General features: G+C 38.0%; 1 protein-coding gene across 21 annotated transcripts in view; it reads right to left on the bottom strand.

The window, feature by feature from the left end:
- nfasca (neurofascin homolog (chicken) a) overlaps nt 1-17,927 on the bottom strand; it is an 83,450-nt gene continuing 65,523 nt past the window's right edge. For 9 of the 21 annotated variants that reach the window (XM_042766327.1, XM_042766321.1, XM_042766325.1 and 6 more), the window contains 5 exons: nt 15,153-15,272; nt 9,357-9,506; nt 7,843-7,971; nt 7,511-7,580; nt 1-1,672 (listed from right to left, as the gene is read on the bottom strand). In XM_042766327.1, coding sequence (XP_042622261.1) covers nt 1,444-1,672; nt 7,511-7,580; nt 7,843-7,971; nt 9,357-9,506; nt 15,153-15,272 — 698 coding nt within the window. In that variant the 3' untranslated portion in view covers nt 1-1,443. Of the gene's footprint in view, nt 1,673-7,278; nt 7,333-7,506; nt 7,581-7,842; nt 7,972-9,356; nt 9,507-15,152; nt 15,273-17,927 lie in introns of those variants that run through there. The other 12 variants (XM_042766331.1, XM_042766338.1, XM_042766337.1 and 9 more) reach the window with 5 other exon arrangements.

The raw sequence follows: 17,927 nt of genomic DNA, 5'->3' as shown, positions 1-17,927 counted from the left end.
TTTTTTAAATAATGTGCACAAACAAATAATTTAATTTACACTTCAACACTGCATAAAAATGAAGAATTGAGAATTTTGATTTCATGTTGACTTTAAATGCATCATCATTTTTTCAAAATCTTAAAATGTTGTTCATTTCCAGGTGCAATTAAAAAACTCCCAGGTTTTTAGTGTGGCGTCAGACTTTTGAACCCTACTGTAAGTACATAGTAGTGCAGAAGATAAAGTAATGGTAGTATTATGAGAGCACAGGTAGAGAGTGGCACTACAGTTACAGTGGCATGTCTTCAGGGCAGTGTCTCAGCCATACTCCGGACAAAGACAATCAACACTGGATCAACCCCAAACAATATCTACACTTCTCATTACAGACTCTTTATGTCTAGAAATCCTCATATGACAACCCAGTTATGTATTGATGCACCCCAAACCTTTTTAGACTCCTTGAAGAAACTTATTCTGATGCTGACATTTCCACCAAGCTGATTTAAAAACAAAAAAAAAGAATGAAAAACAATCATCATCATTCTCTTTTGAGGACTATATAAAGCACGTCTTATTAAAAAATGAATATATCATTGTGTATTTAACTCATCGTATTACAACCTCTCCATTGTCCTTTGCACTAAAATACTACCATGCTTCAAATATTGTCTTTTTTCTTCATTTACATGTGATGCCATCTAACCTCAGCCGATAAATATTGGTGGCATTTTATAGTTGCAGCCAGTGAAAATATATTAATAGAGCAATGGCAAATGAAAGCATGATATCAGTCCCTGTATACAGGAATACAGCCAGGACTGAATGTTTTTTTTTTCTTTGCGAAGTCAACATAAAAAAGTAAACATTAGATTCTAACGTCCAATTTTAACCCAAAAGCATGATAATGATAATACATAGTGCATAGTTTTATAAAGCACATCAAACCGTGCCAGCACTGTATACAGAATTCATGTTTTTGGATGCATCTATCTGAGGTGGGGAAAAAAAGGATCATTCACTGTGGAAATATCAATATGATAAACATATTTGCCGACGTTATGCAGTTAGGTCGACCCACAGTTGATATGTCACAGGTCTGGTGCTTGTACTTCCGTTTCTTTGATGCTAGCTACAGTTAAGAGGAGGAGGAAGGGGCAGATTAAAGATTTACAAAATAATAAAAGAAGAGCATAAGCCACATGAAAAGCTTGAAAGTCCGCCCCCTCGCCCTAAAGGCACACTAAAGTCTGTGTGGGGCATGGGTACACCTTAAACAAAGGTTTCTAAACACCGTTTTTGGCTCACCTGCCTTTCCCCATCCCTTGTTCAGAAGGATCATGCACTCCAGTGCGCTGTATGTGAATACGTGTAATTCTCTCTGTATATATATATATGTATTTTTATGTGTGTAGTGGCTCCCTCCGGCCCGCTGGGGGGCGCTGTGCTCAGGTCAGGGTACTATGCCAGAGAGTAGATGACATTAACAGGTGAAGTGGCTTCTGAGCTCTCGTTTCCTTCCGTCTCCTCTTTGTCCTTCTTAACTGTGTATTGGCCAATGAAAGAGCCGTCCTCGTTGAACTGGCCGTCTCCTCCTTCACCATAGTCCACCAGACTGTCGTCGCTCTCTTTTACGTTCCCGTCCAGGGACGTCTGGCTACCCTGTAATGGCTTGTTGTCTTCGTCGCTGCTGTTGGGAGAAAGAGAAAAACAGTTAGAACATGGTACGACCGGTTAGCATGGACCTGTTACAGTAGCACCTGCTGGTGGATGTTGTAACTGCAACATCTGGCTGCAATAGCATGTTTCTCTATGGACAACCATTCAAAAGTAGGCATGTATTATGAGAACATCAACATAAGCTATTTAAAAATTATTTTATTATATATTTTAAGTGCCCTATCGTACACCCGGCGCAATGTGCAGCGCAAGTGATTTTGCTAGTTTCAGCCCGATGCAGTTCTCATTTTCCCATCCTGTGCCGCTTTATTTAAATAGCAAATGCATTTGCGCCCAAGGGCATGCTGGTCTAATAAAGAGTCTTGTTAGACGCATTGATGGCGCGTTGCTATTTTGAGGAACTGAAAACAGAATGCGCCATAGACCAACTCAAACCTGACCTAATGTCTGCCATAATATTTTTTCTTTGTTATTTAAAGTGCGCGTTAGTAATATGTGCTTATAGGCGGATGCACAACGTGCGTACACTTCAGTCACATGACATTTACTGCTTAGATGATTGGCTTAAAAAATGCTTGCTGAACTGATCACAATAAAAATCCTTACAGAGATTAATGGTTAAGTTAACAAATACATTTCTCCGGGTAGTGTAAATCCTAACCCTTGGAAAATAAGCTAGGATAAGGGGGGCTGTGAACCAATCAAAAAGTCAGGAGTTTTGAAATTCCCTCAATATATTCGAGGCCACCTGAATAAAGATAAACCGGGCAAGAATACTAAAATGTCAAAATCCTGTTTCCCAGATACAATATGTGGCATCTAAATTTAATGAACATTTCAAAATAATTGACAGTTTAGCTTTTTTATTCCATGTAAAAACTATTCCAACTTGACCATGCTGAGAAAAAACTTTAAAATCTCACTTTTGAGAAACTTTAAGGAGAAGAAAAAAAAAAAAACCTCCCAAGGTGAAAGAACCACAAATGTATTACTACAGACAAAGACAAAACTCTTTGCTATCTACTCTTAGTATTCTATAAATGATGTCATGGCTATAAATTATTCATTGCACTATGTTATCACAGGTAGATCTTTCATCCCCTGTCCTGTCCATGCCCATACACATGCGACTCATATTAAAACGGACCTCTGCTGGGCAGTAAGAGTGTCATGCATGATGAACTGAGAAAAACCAAGAAAACAGAAAACAATAAAGCAACATCTATCAGATCCTAAAAACCATTGACTTAACACGGAGGTCCATCTTTAATTTCATGTAATATCCATGGACCTTGTTGTAAATTGTATTATGGATGGGCTGTTAAATCGAAATGTAAATAAACTACTCTGTCCTCTCACAAAACAAGGTTTACAACCAGGCTCCATCATATTATCCATTTCTATGGGTCATAACCAATGACCCATGCTTTTACCAACTGCATACATCCTCTCTATAAACAAGAATCAATTCTGCATCATATTTTTAAATTATATTTAATTAAACTAATGTTCCTTGCTTTTCAGTTCTGTGAATGCACCATGACAACTGGAAAATCATGGCAGTTCAGTTATTTATCCTCAGATTCAATAAGGCATATTCAGGAAATTGAGGGAGTGTTGTTATGGATTATGAATTTTGGTTATGGATTATGTATTCTGGCCCAAAGCAAAGGTTTAGTCGCCTTAATGATGGATTTGTTTCTTACAAACATACAGCTTTTCACTTTACTAGAAAAATGTTAATTGATGGAAACTTTCAGTGTGAATTATTGTGATGTTATTATCAGTTGTTTGAACTCTCATTCTGATGGCACCCATTCACTGCAGAGGATCCATTAGCGAGCAAGTGATTTATTGCTACATTTCTTCAAATCTCCTCCGATGAAGGAACAACATATCTACATCTCTGATGGCCTGGGGGTGAGTACATTTTCAGCAAATGTTTATCTCCTCCGATGAAGGATATATATATATTTTTATATGTTTGTCTGGTGGTGTTAATTTATTCACTATTATACATGGTAAATTGTAACAAAATCAAATTTTGATTCATGAATTCATATTAGAATGACAGAAAAAATGTTGCATGGAACATAAGTTAGTAATAAATGCTATGTTTTGTATGCTTTCAATCATTCATCAATAGTAAAGGAGAAGGACATGTATGAATCGATTAAAATCAGAAATGCAAGGCAAAATAGTCCAAAGAAAGATGAAATTAGTGCTGCTCTTTTCATACCTTTCCCTTTCAAGAGACCTTCATTGGACCAACAGGAATGGAAAACACCCAAGAATAAAAAATAAAAAAAATAAATGATTGAGGGAGAAAAAGTGAGAAAAATGAATAAAACAAAACATCTGTGTCATCAAAGCGGCACTCAAAAGAAAAATAAGAGGATGCAGTGAACATCATAATTATAAACAGCCCTAAGGCAAATAATCTGTTGTTAGATTTTTGTTTATTTTCTAGATGTGGCATCCTATTGAATGCAGATTAGTGACAAAACCCATGGGCTCTGATCTCCAGCAGACTCTTCTCTCAGATTCTAGGAAATGCATTAGAAATTCTGAAAGCCAAAGGGTATCAAAGACCCAGTGAACTGAAAAAACATACATTTTGCTAGCAAACTCCTTGCATGCAAATTAACGTACAATTGAGTTTCCTCTGAACAAAGCAAAGTCATTTTCACATTTCATGCTGTCATTGAATACTGTGCACTTTGCTTTCCATTGAACAAAATTTCAAGGGTGTTAAACATGGGAGGAAGAACCTTGGTTCCTTTCTGACAAATTAACCTTGACATTACAGTAGCAGCTTTTAAAATATTGAAATGAAAACTAGTGACTCATGATTTTTTTTTTTTTATATAAGAAAGAGACAAACTTATTTTAAGAGGGAATAAAATACTTTAGTACTTGACATTTTATTTCTTTAATGAACCACAAGTGGTTTAAGTGGTGCACACTGATGTTTACAGCACAGTGTCCTAAACTGGCAAGTTTCTAGTGAAAGCAGTTTGCGGTTCCTAAAAAGAGAAAAAGCTTCAGATACCAAACTATCCAAGCATATTATGTTTAGGGTGACAATATGTCCTCTTTTTCCTTAATTATGTAAAATATCTGGGTCTTGGCCAGGTTTTCCTATTGTTATCATACTTGATGAAGGTAATGACAATGATGAAAAGTAGCCTGACAAATAACGTGCCAGCATTGTACATAATCAACTAATTGTGGCGTATGAGATGGTGGGATCTACAAAATGCAAATATGCATACATTTAATGCATGTGAACTGTAGAGAGCACGTCAACAGGGAAACAAAGCCAAAACCCGAACATTTTAGACGATTTAGAAATTCCGGCCAGGACATGTCCGGGAAAAAGAGGACGTGTGGTCACCCTATTTATGTAAATAAAACCCTGAAAACATCCTGTCACTATCCACACCTAGTTTAAAAAAAAACTGAGCTGCTAGTAGCTGGCTTTTAGCCCTAGCTGCTTTATCGTGTTGTGTTTGGTTAGGACGTGGCATGTTTACTTTAATAAAATTGCAGAATTGCATTAAAAATAAAAGGACCCAGGAGTTTAACACCTTTGAAGATAGCAGCTTTAGACCCATTTGACATTTTTGACATTTTGTCATCCACTTGTAGGCTAACCAATGACATGCTCAGGCTGAGATGATGTGCTGAAAACAAATACCTGTTCTCGTTCCTTAACAAGCCAGTCGCCAATTTGATAGAGGAGGGGGAAGAAAAGGGTTCATGAAGATGAAGTTGGCCACATAATTAACATGTTAGATGGAGAGAGAAGTTAAGGCTAGAGCCATTGCATAAGTGGAAAGAGAGGGCTTAGCAAAACTTACACTTAGCATGAATAAGCTAATCGGTTACTGAAGATCTGTGGCCTTGATCTCCTTAAAGTGAATCAGCTTTGACAAAAGGCGAACCATTCAATATCACGTAACTGTTAAATTAAACTGCTGTGACACACAAGTGGTTTTATTAAAAATGCTGTAGTCTAAATGGTTAGAGTAAGTTTTTCAATTAGTGGTTAAGAGGATTACATTAAATCAAATTATAAATCCTTGTTACATTTTAACAGATGTGTCAAATGTAGCTTAGATGTAGTACTGGAGAAGCTATTGCTGTATCTGAAACCGTATAGTGCACTCTATACCCTGTATAGTGCACTATATCGGATGTCAGCCATTTTGTAGTGGTGTCCAAATTCTGAGTGAACAACTTCAGTCCCTGCATTCACACATTTATACCCACAATGCACTCTTTGAGCGTATATCCTAAGTACACTGACTAAAGCACTATTTTCCAAAACCCACCCCAGATTCTCTCACGTAATTTTGTCACTCCTTGCTAACAGAGTGCTCTCAACTGCGTATATGCAACGTACATTATAGGAATTAGCGAATGAGTGAACGTGTGAGTGATTTCAGACACAGCACATGTTTAGCTTGCTATGCTAATCAAGCTACCTTTTTTAAAAGTTAACATGTTAAAATACACTAACAAAAAATTGCTAACCACGATATCAAACTATTTATGTCATCCAACTGAAATTTTTTTGAGTTTAAAGTGTTGCTATATTACATTCGCAACAAGTAAAAATGACATGACAATTATTAGCTTATCAAGCTAGAGATATTGGTTCAGACATATAATGTCTGTCTAAAGCCCTCACTGACACTTCCCTTTACTCTTTGCACCCAGGTTGTAATATCCACACCATCTTTGCAAAATGTGGTCTTATACAACAAAACCTTGAAAAAAAAATAAGGATGACAGGTAGAAAAAAAAGTTTGTTTGTTAAAGTTCACACTGCATTAACAAACGCCAACAGGGTAACACACTGATCAGAACAAAAGCCATCAAGCACCAGTGCTGTTATTGTTCACTTCAGCTAAAATTATTCTAAATAGTTTTCTTTAATTTAAATAAATCTAATATATATATATATATATATATATATATATATATATAGTTATATATATATATATATATATATATATATATATATAGATATATATATATATATATATATATAAACTTTGAAAATTAGAAATGTTGCACTTACTGTAAATAAGCCTAATTAATAAAACTGAAATAAAAGTAATAAAAGCAAATAACAACTGACAAATTCAAATGAAAACTGAACATATAAAAATAAAAGTTTGTATTTTTATTTTTGTTAATTTTGTTTAAATTGGGAAAATTAAACAATTTTTTGTATTTTTTTTTAAAGTGATAAATATAGGTTTTTTCAATATATTTGTGAACACTTTGGTAGTTTTGGGAGTTCAGGGTGTGAAGTTAAGAGATCTGTCTGGTTTAGAGAGCAGAGGTAGAACTGTACAGGGTGGACTCATTTACAGTAGCTGATGTTGGTGAGGATGGTGATAAGATGTGCACTGGAGAGTTTTAAACTCCATGGCAACCACAGTTTCCTGAGAATCTGGTGCTGGGCAGCAGACAGATCTATTAACCACCAGCAAGCTTAGTTTGTGTTTAATACAAAAGCCTCATCAACGAATGTTTTTGAGGGTATTTATGTTATTTGTTATTTAATATTCATTTGGTTTACACTGTTAGTTGTTATTTTTGATTAAAATGAGAAAGGCATTTTCCCCTCTGCAGGGTGAGAGCTAAGTTCAGGACCTGTAACAGGTAAAACAAAGTTATTCGTCAAGAGGTTCAATATCGTAAATAGCAGAGAGTACATATTAACAATTCTAAAGTAAGATTATTGAAAGCCCTTTCCTGAATATGAACCCGAATAGCTGTTTATGAAAAAAGCATATGTTTATGGTAAAAGTGATCAAAAGTGCAAACTTACTGATAGTCAAATGAACCATCTTGGTCTTTATGGTCAACAGCATCTAAGGAGAGGTCTTTCTTTTCTGTCACTGATAAAAAACAAACACACACAAACACACACACACACACACAAATGCAAACTTACTGATAGTGATAAAAAAACACACACACACACACACAAAAAAAACAGCCATACATAAAACTGTTGATAAGGGTCATGCAAATTCAAAACTGCAACTGAAATGCATCGAAAGAAAGATAATTTACATATCATAAATAAACAACCCTAGGTTAATATATAACAATTTATGGAAAGTGATCACCTGTGCCTCGTGTATTTGCTGTATTTACCTGGGTATTTTCCTCCACGACTCCTCTTGATGAAACAAACAATGAGCAGGATGAGAACCAATAGAGCGATGGCACACATCAGCCCAATGAACCAGCCCTGAGTAGCGATGTCTTCCTGTTCCTTGTAGGCTGTTAACAACCAACACACACACACACACACACACACAGAGAGAGGAGGGGAGGACAAAAAGAGAGGTACAGAATGTTTACGTTTCACAACGGTATACACATAAGCTAGAATGGCAGAAATCAACTCCCACAGATCATTTTACACATTAAGCTTGGTTTCTTTCTGCATGATTTATCGAGTCTGGAGAACAGCTGAACACACTAACACTAAATGGAGACCCTAATTAATCTCACTGACTTTCAGCAACATAGTAGGAGTTATTTGAGATCTGGATTTGAATTACCGATTCTGATAATAACATCAGAGCACAGGACACTCTCTCCGTGAAGAGTTATCTGATGAAAACGTAACCTGAGTAAAGCTCGGTTTAACCGCATCATCAAATACTCCCCTTTCGAAAAAACTCTTTAATAGATGCATCTTGCAAAACATTTGAGTCTCTCCTGATATTATAAAGTGGTTCTAGAGAGTGGACTAGTTGTTTTTCTAGTTCTCTATTGAAAGGCATTTGGATATACTTAATCCATCAGAAAACAGTTGTGCCGATTCATATTTCTGTGGAAACTGGAAATACATATTTTTTGTGATTCTATGTTAAATAGACATTTATTTAATTCTTTTGTAAATTATAAATATATGTTATAAATATAAATTTAAATGCCTTTACTATCTTGATTGAACAATTTATTGCATCCTTGCTGAAAACAACTATTAACTATTAAGTACACAAACTTTTGAACATTGTATCTTATGTGCTTGTCGAACACTTAATTTCAATAAAATAAATAAATAAAACTAACAAAATATATAATATAATATAATATAATATAATATAATATAATATTTTATAATATAATATAATATAATATAATATAATATTATATAATATAATATAATATAATATAATATAATATATAATATAATGTTATTTGATTTTTTTTTGTATAATATAATGGTGGTGTATTTTTGTGTGGGAAGTTTATGAGGTATATATTATATACCTAAAAAACAGAACAAACATCCCACCTAAAATGGCATTTACACAGCTCAAGGACTCTTTTCATCATGAGGATCAATATCTTATTGAGTGTGCTCTTACACAAAATTCCGTGAGATTTTATCTTGCTCGCACCACCTGAGGCACATACAGTATGCATCCTGCTGGAAAAATAAGATTGCTAATACATCTGAAGCTTCGATAAATGATCTTCAATGACATGACATCTCTGGGAAATTAAACCATGCCCTTGGTGTTGCTAGCACAATGCTTTATCAGTTACCAGTGAAAGTTACCCATTTGTAAATATGACGAAATACAGTTTGTTGTAGGTCAAGGTCACATGTTGAACCCTTTCTTTCTCCCTTGTGTCTTGGCCACTCCTACCTCTGCCTGTCTCGAACGTGACATAGTCGCTGCTGATGGAGTTATGCTCATGGGAATACACCCGCAACCGATACTTGGCCCCGGCCACCAGCCCAGCCAGTTTAATAGGAGGCTGGTGGTTTACTTGTATGCTTTTCATCGACCCATTACCTTCAGAAAGAGACACAAGAGAGGTGCCCATCAAACCGAGCCCATCAAGCTAAACTGACCAAAACTAAGATAGCAGGTCATGTTTGTTAATTGAGGAAATGTGCTGCATCCCTATCCACTCTATATTTGAGATTCTTCTGTTCGGTGCGATAATTCTTAAGTGAGATTGAATGAAAATAATATTTTAGGCATGCTGGGAGCGAAAATACTGGAATATCTTCGCTCAGCACAAATCAAAGTCTGGCATTGGTGTATTAGGGGCATCATTTGCTTCAGTAATGCCTGTTAAAAGCTTTGATGTGAAGTTGCCACTTAATATCTCACACTGGATTTGCTATAATGAACTCTGGTCTAGAGTGGAGGGAGGTGCACCTTGTCTCAATTACCCATAGACCTCATCTCATCTCTGAGGAAGCCGAGAAGTGGAGAGACAAATCCCAATGACACTGTCAAAAGGTGGGCATGATGTTGCAATAAGGTTCCATGATGTTCATAAGCAAACTAAATGAAATCATCATGCACTGTGCAACTCAGGGGTTGGCATGATTTTGATGCAGATAACTGCATATCAAAATGTGACCACATACAACAGCATTTGAAGCAAGCAGCCACTGGATCATACATTTCAAAATTCAATTATAGTGCCTGACAAAAGCTACAAACTGATGTTATGAGCTATTTATCCCTTGTAGACAATTCCCATTTATCCGTACATTCAAAAAACTCAAAAGCTTTAAAGGCAGGGTAGTTGATTTGGTTCAAAAACATTTTTTGTTATGCTGGTTGAAAGTCTCTTCACATCCTGATAGCAATGAGAAAGAGAAAGTATATCTAGTTCTTTAATAGCTTGATAAATGTGCTGATTGCCTTCCAAAGCCATATAATTCTCTACCTCTCCATTAGAATCAATGTGCATGTGCATTTAAATTTTATTTATCCCCATATTACATGCACAAAATGGGCTGATAACTCTTCACATGTCACAATGTCCTGCTTTAAGATCAAACAAAACATCTCACATGGGCTGAGGATCTTCTACATCTCGTAAAACATTGTCACACACCATGCCTCACGCAGAATGCATGCAGCCGCCACAATCTTGACAGGACATGGTGACAGGATCAGGAAGAGGGACTGCTATATAATGATATAGTGAGTTTACATGGGAAGTATTTTTAGAGAATGTGTGTGGGTCCTGTATTGGTCCTAATATAATTTAATCCAATAATAATGCATTTCTCCTTAGTGTAAAACAAATAAATCCACAGTCTTCATGCACTTCTTGGATGAAACCCAGATCCCTACAGCTACATTTTCACCTGCTTGGTGGGGTATTGCATCAGGATGTACTGTAAAACATGTTTTAAGATTAAATATGTTACTCTGACTCTCCCCCTTAGGAAACCTTGTAGGAAACATTCACCTCATCATTATCTTTCTCTGAAAACTCTAAACCATTTCCACCAAAGAAACAACAACAACGACAACAACAACAACAACAAAACTAAGCCTGAGGGGTATCAATCAGATATGGCAGGCTTGCTGGTATAATCCAATCATGGGATGGGCCAATATGAACATTAAGCCAAGCAGCTGTGGGCAGCCAGACAACAAGTGCTGCTAAAGCCAATGGCTAAGGTAAGGGTGTAGTGAGCATCTGATGAGCTGGACAGATAACTCAAGGACGAAGGAGCAAGTGAGAGAGAGCAACTAAATGAGTGAGAGAGAGAGAGACTTTTTGTAGAGGAATATACATTAGTCACACAGTATTTATGTATTGCATGTATGTTTTTCATGCTGTGACAGTCTAACATGCACAGACACAACAGAACACTGTTGTAGGAATTCATCTGTGCAATTAAAAATAATTAAAATGCTACTGTTTAGGCACTGGATTTTTTTTTAAATCCATTTTTTTTTTTTTTTTCCTTTTTTGTAGTAATAATAATAGAAGAAAAAATATTTTTTAATATCATTTTTATTATAATATTATTATTTTTTTTTCTATTTATTGTATGAGCTTAATAATATAATGTGTTGTTTTCCTTCAGGAACTCGAGCTTCATCAAAACACTATGGGAACTCCTCTGCATGACCACACTCTGAAGCATATGTGAAATCAGTCCAATGGAAAATGTCATTGAAACGTCATAGGTGGGATGACGTAGCAACCAGGAAGCTTAACAGCATATCTGGTGTAAACAGCATTAGCTTCTGCTTCTTCAGTAAGCGATCTGTGTCTCTGTTTGTCTGAGAAACTTGTGTGTGTGTGTGTTTGTGTGTGTTTGTGCCAGTGCACAACTTGGTTATGGTGAGTTGTTAGAATGGGGATTGCAAATTAATCTGTTGGAGGGGTTGGAGATGGGCCTGTCCCTTTCTTCACTCTCACCCTCCAGATCTAGCGCTATCTCTAAGGGATCAGAAGCATACTCTGCGGTTTCTTCCTCCCATTTAGAGAGCTCGATGCTCGCCACCTCTGTCCATCCAGTACGAGAAGCTGCTGGAGGTAGTGACAAGGGTGGTAACCGAGTTTAAGATCGATTGGCCTGCCAAGAAGAAGTACGATTGTCCTAAGAGTAAGCTGGACAAGCATTTCTTGCCCTCTACACCACTACCTCCAGCTGGGGCCTTGTTTTTTCCCGACCTGCACACTGAGGTGTCTAGATTGTGGGGGAAACCGTTTTCAGCCTGCAACTTCAGCCCTGATTGCAAGTTTACCAACCTGCTAGAGGATCTTGATGAGGGCGAGGAGGTCAGGTCCAATGACATTAAAGAGCTTCATTGGACTGCAGATTTGTCTCTCTGGGCCACCAAAGAGACCGCCAGGGCTTTTGACCGGTTTATGGCAGCCATTTGTGGCTAAGGAGAGATATCTTCCAGCTGTCTTCCAGCTCCTCATACTGAGAGGCTTAGAAACGGACCGTCGCCTCTCAACTTGATTGATATTAGCTCAATTGGAGCAGATGGCGGTTTGGCATCGAGATGTCTTCTTCACCCATATGAAAGAGTTGGGGTTATGGCTGAATGCCAAGAAAAGTGTGCTTTCTCCAGTACCACGATGCAGGCACATCTGTCTCCTGCTTGGATGAGTTGATCCTTCGCCCATGAAGAGGGCAAATGTCATCACATTATACTTATGACAGATGCATCCCTCACAGGCTGGGGGTGATCATGAGTGGTTGCTCAGTTCAAGTTCTGTGGGAAGACCAACATCTCCCGTAGCACATCAACTGCCTGGAGATGCTGGTCGTGTTTCGTGCACTGAGACACTTTCTCCCAGACCTGAGACGCCATCATGTGCTAGTCCGAACAGACAACATGTTGGTGGTCTCTTCCTGAGAGCAGTTTACATCCCTGGTCATCTCAATCAGGGAGCACACATCCGGTCGAAGCAGGGGTTGAGTCCCAGGGAATGGAGGCTTCACCCCAAGGTGCTTGGCCAGGTCCAAGTGGACTTGTTTGCATCTTGAGAGACGTCACATTGTACAGTCTAATTCTCCCTCACATATCCAGCTCCTCTGGAAGTGGATGCTATGGTACAGACGTGGCCGAGGATGCATCGGTACACTTTTCCCCCATTGCCCTGCTCCCTGTAGTTCTGGAGAGAGTGCGCTGGGATGGGGTTCATATGCTGCTAGTGGCCACGTTCTGGCCAGGCCGAATATAGTTCTCGGATCTGGTGGTCCTTCTCGATGGTTCTCCTTGGGAGATTCCCATCAGGAGGGAACTCCCATCTCAGGTGGGGGGCTCAATTCTTCACCCCCAAGATAAACTGTGGGTGTGGCCCCTGAGGCCAATTCATAGCTTACGGTCTCTCAAATGAGGTTGTTGAGACAATTTTCCTTCTCTAGAGCTCCCTCCACGAGGAATCTGTACTCCTTGAAGTGGAACCTTTTCACTTCTGTGTGTGTTAACTGTCAGCTGGACCCAGTCAACTACCCAGTTGGTTAAGTGCTGTAGTTCCTGCAGGAACAATTTTCAGCAGGATTAGCCCACTCCACCCTGAAGGTATTCGTGGTGACCATGGCTGCTTACCACACCCCTCTGGGTGGCCAGTCATTGGGGAGGAACTCATTGGTTACAAGTTTCCTCCATGGTGCCTTGAGGCTGAGGCCTGCTTTGTGCTCAAGAGTCCCATCCTGGGATTTGGCCGTTGTCCTGGAAGCTCTCTGTTTGGGTTAGCCTCCCTTTGAACCTATTGAGGTTCCGGAGAGGTTCCTCACAGTTAAGACTATTTTCTTACTTGCTGTCTCTTCTCTCAAGAGTGTTGTGACCTTCATGCTCCTTCTGTAGCCCCTTCATTTCTGGATTTTGCGCCTGGTATGGCTAAAGCATTCTTATACCCTAGAGCAGGGTATGTGCCTAATGTGCCCACCATAGTTCCACAGCCCATTGTGCTGCAGGCCTTCTGTCCTCCTCCTTTAAGAAGCTTAATATGGTTTGCACAGGATGCTTATGTCTCCAGAGCTTCCCTGTGGAGGAAGTTTGACCAGTTATTTGTTTGCTTTGGTCTGCCCAAGAGAGGTCTCCCAGTGACCAAGCAGACATTTAGATGGTGGATTGTGGATGCGATATCTTTGGATTATGAGGGGGTCATGGCCCACTCTACAAGAAGTGTGGCGGCCTCCAAGGCCTTTTTCTCTGTGTTGTCGATACAGACATCTGTTATGCTGTGGGCTGGTCTTCTCGACTCATGTTTGTCAGGTTTCACAACATTGACATGGGAACCACTAGGCACTAGGAAGGGATTTTTAAGCATAGCGGAGTGGGCATTCTCATTCCCATAGTGTTTTGACACAGCTTGAGTTAATAAGGTTAAAGATTAAAACAAGAAAATATTTACATTATTTAATATCTATCTATCTATCTATCTATCTATCTATACATACACACATTCATTTTAAGCTAAAAAGATAAACAAATTTTATATATATATATATATATATATATATATTTATATATATATATATATATATATATATATAGCATCACGTTTTCTGAAAACAAATCTTATATTGTTTAATTCTCACATGCATTTCTCCTTCTAAAATGTTTAAGTGATAGCGATACTTTATATAATAAGAGTGGACTGCTGGGTGCCTCAAAGTCACTAGTTTACTGACCAAAATTCTCTGTGGCACAATTAGAGCAGGTCTTGGTCATCTCTTTTTTTCAGTCTCAAGGTGTCTCTCCCCCTCATAGATTTAGTCAAACCTCTCCCTGTTCTTAGCCACCAGTGAGAAAAAGAGCTTTCTAAAGGGGACATGCATGACTGCTGATGACACAAAGCAGAATGCAGTATTGCATTTAGATATGATATTATTAAGTAACATGCTGGAGGACTGCCTCAGTTTGGTGTTAAAACACACATTAAGTTAACAAGCTAAACAAATGCAGTGGAAAAAGAACATTACAGAGGATCACAGCAGGGAGACATCCTAAATGCTGAACAATTCAAACAACATTTACAATACCTCCCTTTCAAATAAATCTGAGCTCCCTGTAATGTTTACTGTGATGTTCTGTAAATTTGCCATATAAATGAGGCCCAATTAAACATTACGAGAGGATGATTTGGGTCTCCAGCAGGCCCAGTAAAATCTAGAGTCCCCTTATAAGCTCTCGATAGGTGCATCTGGCTCTTACTGTCCAGTGTGAACTCTAGCACAAACTCGCTGCTGTCAACGGAGAAGTTGTGCTTCCAGCTGACGTTAGCATAGTCATTGTTAGCATCCACGGTCAGATTCCAGATTTTTACATTCGGGACTATGCAGAACAGGTGGGAGAGGAGTACACTTAAATATTTTCTGAAACAGACATTGGTTAGGTTACATATACTTAAACTTAAAGACCCCATGAAACTTAAATTTGACTTTTGTATCTTTTAGTTAATACAGATTACTTAGCTTTGAGGTTAGGTCATCTATTTGCTTGTATAGTTGCCAAAATGTTTATAAGGTATATAAAATTTTTGCCATACAAAGGTAAATGTGACCTCAGTCTTAAGGCCTCAATAAACGTCAAACAAAATCAAAGAACAAACTGTTTTTTCGAACTAAACCTGGTCAAAAAAAATTTGTTTGGAGTTTTTTCAGTAGTTTGAAACAATTCACCAATGTAAACTTTTTGGAAAGGTTTGTGACGGCTGATAAATACTTTCGAACGGAGGCTTCCAGCTCCTCTTTCCTCACCGTTGTCATTTTTCGTTGGGTGTTTATGTTATTGAGATTATAGCATGTGGCACATATTTGAATATTCATCTAAACCCCACTTCCAGCAGCATGGGTGGTGTCAGAATGTACGAAAATGGTATATTGTTGCATTTCAATTTTTTTTTACACTTGAGCAAAGAACAAAAAAGAAAAACAAAATAAAGAGAATATTCAGGCCTTTATACATCTGCTAGAAATAGCAAGAAGCAAATCATAGTTTTCATAGTTCATAGCATACATTAGTATAAGTTTATTAGCTTTTAAAAACAGCTGTATTTACAGCTATGTTTAGCGTTTAGCTATTTACCACTTGTAAATACTTTCACTATAATATGTCAACACAGGAAAGAAAACTTTCATGGGGTCTTTAAAACAAATGAATTCAAACCAGATTCCAAAAAAGTTGGGACACTGTACAAATTGCGAGTTAAAAAGGAATGGAATAATTTACAATTCTCATTAACTTATATTTTATTCACAATAGAATATAGATAACATATCAAATGTTGAAAGTGAGACATTTTGAAACGTCATGCCACATATTGGCTCATTTTAGATTTTATGAGAGCTACACATTCCAAAAAAGTTGGGACAGGTAGCAATAAGAGGCCGGAAAAGTTAAATGTACATATAAGGAACAGCTGGAGGACCAATTTGCAACTTATTAGGTCAATTGGCATGATTGGGTATAAAAAGAGCCTCAGAGTGGCAGTGTCTCTCAGAAGTCAAGATGGGCAGAGGATCACCAATTCCCCCAATGCTGTGGCGAATAGTGGAGCAATATCAGAAAGGAGTTTCTCAGAGAAAAATTGCAAAGAGTTTGAAGTGATCATCATCTACAGTGCATAATATCATCCAAAGATTCAGAGAATCTGGAACAATCTCTGTGATAACCCTCTGCGTAAGGGTCAAGGCCGGAAAACCATACTGGATGCCTGTGATCTTCGGTCCCTTAGACGGCACTGCATCACAAACAGGAATGCTACTGTAATGGAAATCACAACATGGGCTCAGGAATACTTCCAGAAAACATTGTCGTGAACACAATCCACTGTGCCATTCGTCGTTACCGGCTAAAACTCTATAGGTCAGGTAAGAAGCCATGTCTAAACATGATTCAGAAGTGCAGGCGTTTTCTCTGGGCCAAGGCTCATTTAAAATGGACTGTGGCAAAGTGGAAAACTGTTCTGTGGTCAGACGAATCAAAATTTGAAGTTCTTTTTGGTAAACTGGGACACCATGTCACCCGGACTAAAGAGGACAAGGACAACCCAAGTTGTTATCAGCGCTCAGTTCAGAAGCCTGCATCTCTGATGGTATGGTGTTGCATGAGTGTGTGTGACATGGGAAGCTTACACATCTGGAAAGGCACCATCAATGCTGAAAAGTTTATCCAAGTTCTAGAACAACATATGCTCCCATCCAGACATCGTCCCTTTCAGGGAAGACCTTGCATTTTCCAACATGACAATGCCAGACCACATACTGCGTCAATTACAACATCATGGCTGCGTAGAAGAAGGATCCGGGTACTGAAATGGCCAGCCTGCAGTCCAGATCTTTCACCCATAGAAAACATTTGGCGCATCATAAAGAGGAAGATGCGACAAAGAAGACCTAAGACAGATGACCAACTAGAAGCTTGTATTAGACAAGAATTGGACAACATTCCTATTCCTAAACTTGAGCAATTTGTCTCCTCAGTCCCCAGACGTTTGCAGACTGTTATAAAAAGAAGAGGGGATGCCACACAGTGGTAAACATGGCTTTGTCCCAACTTTTTTGAGATGTGTTGATGCCATGAAATTTAAAATCAACTTATTTTTCCCTTAAAATGATACATTTTCTCAGTTTAAACATTTGATATGTCATCTATGTTGTATTCTGAATAAAATATTGAAATTTGAAACTTCCACATCATTGCATTCTGTTTTTATTCACAATTTGTACAGTGTCCCAACTTTTTTGGAATCGGGTTTGTACATTAGCTAGAAAATGTTAGCAATATCTGCTAGCATGTGTGATTTAATTTCTAACTTTTTCTTTTAATTATCTCATAGTTTAGTGAGCAACATCATGCATTTAATTTTATAATGCAACTACACTATTTGTAAAGCAAATGTCAATACTAATTCTGCATAATCTAAATGTCCGTGAGGGAACAGGGCGAACATCAATCATGCCCTGTCCTAAATGGTTTGTTAACCAA

This window comes from Cyprinus carpio, chromosome A11, assembly GCF_018340385.1.
Source record: "Cyprinus carpio isolate SPL01 chromosome A11, ASM1834038v1, whole genome shotgun sequence".
In the NCBI taxonomy this organism is placed as follows: Eukaryota; Metazoa; Chordata; class Actinopteri; order Cypriniformes; family Cyprinidae; genus Cyprinus; species Cyprinus carpio.
This window is presented reverse-complemented; position numbering and strand designations above follow the sequence as displayed.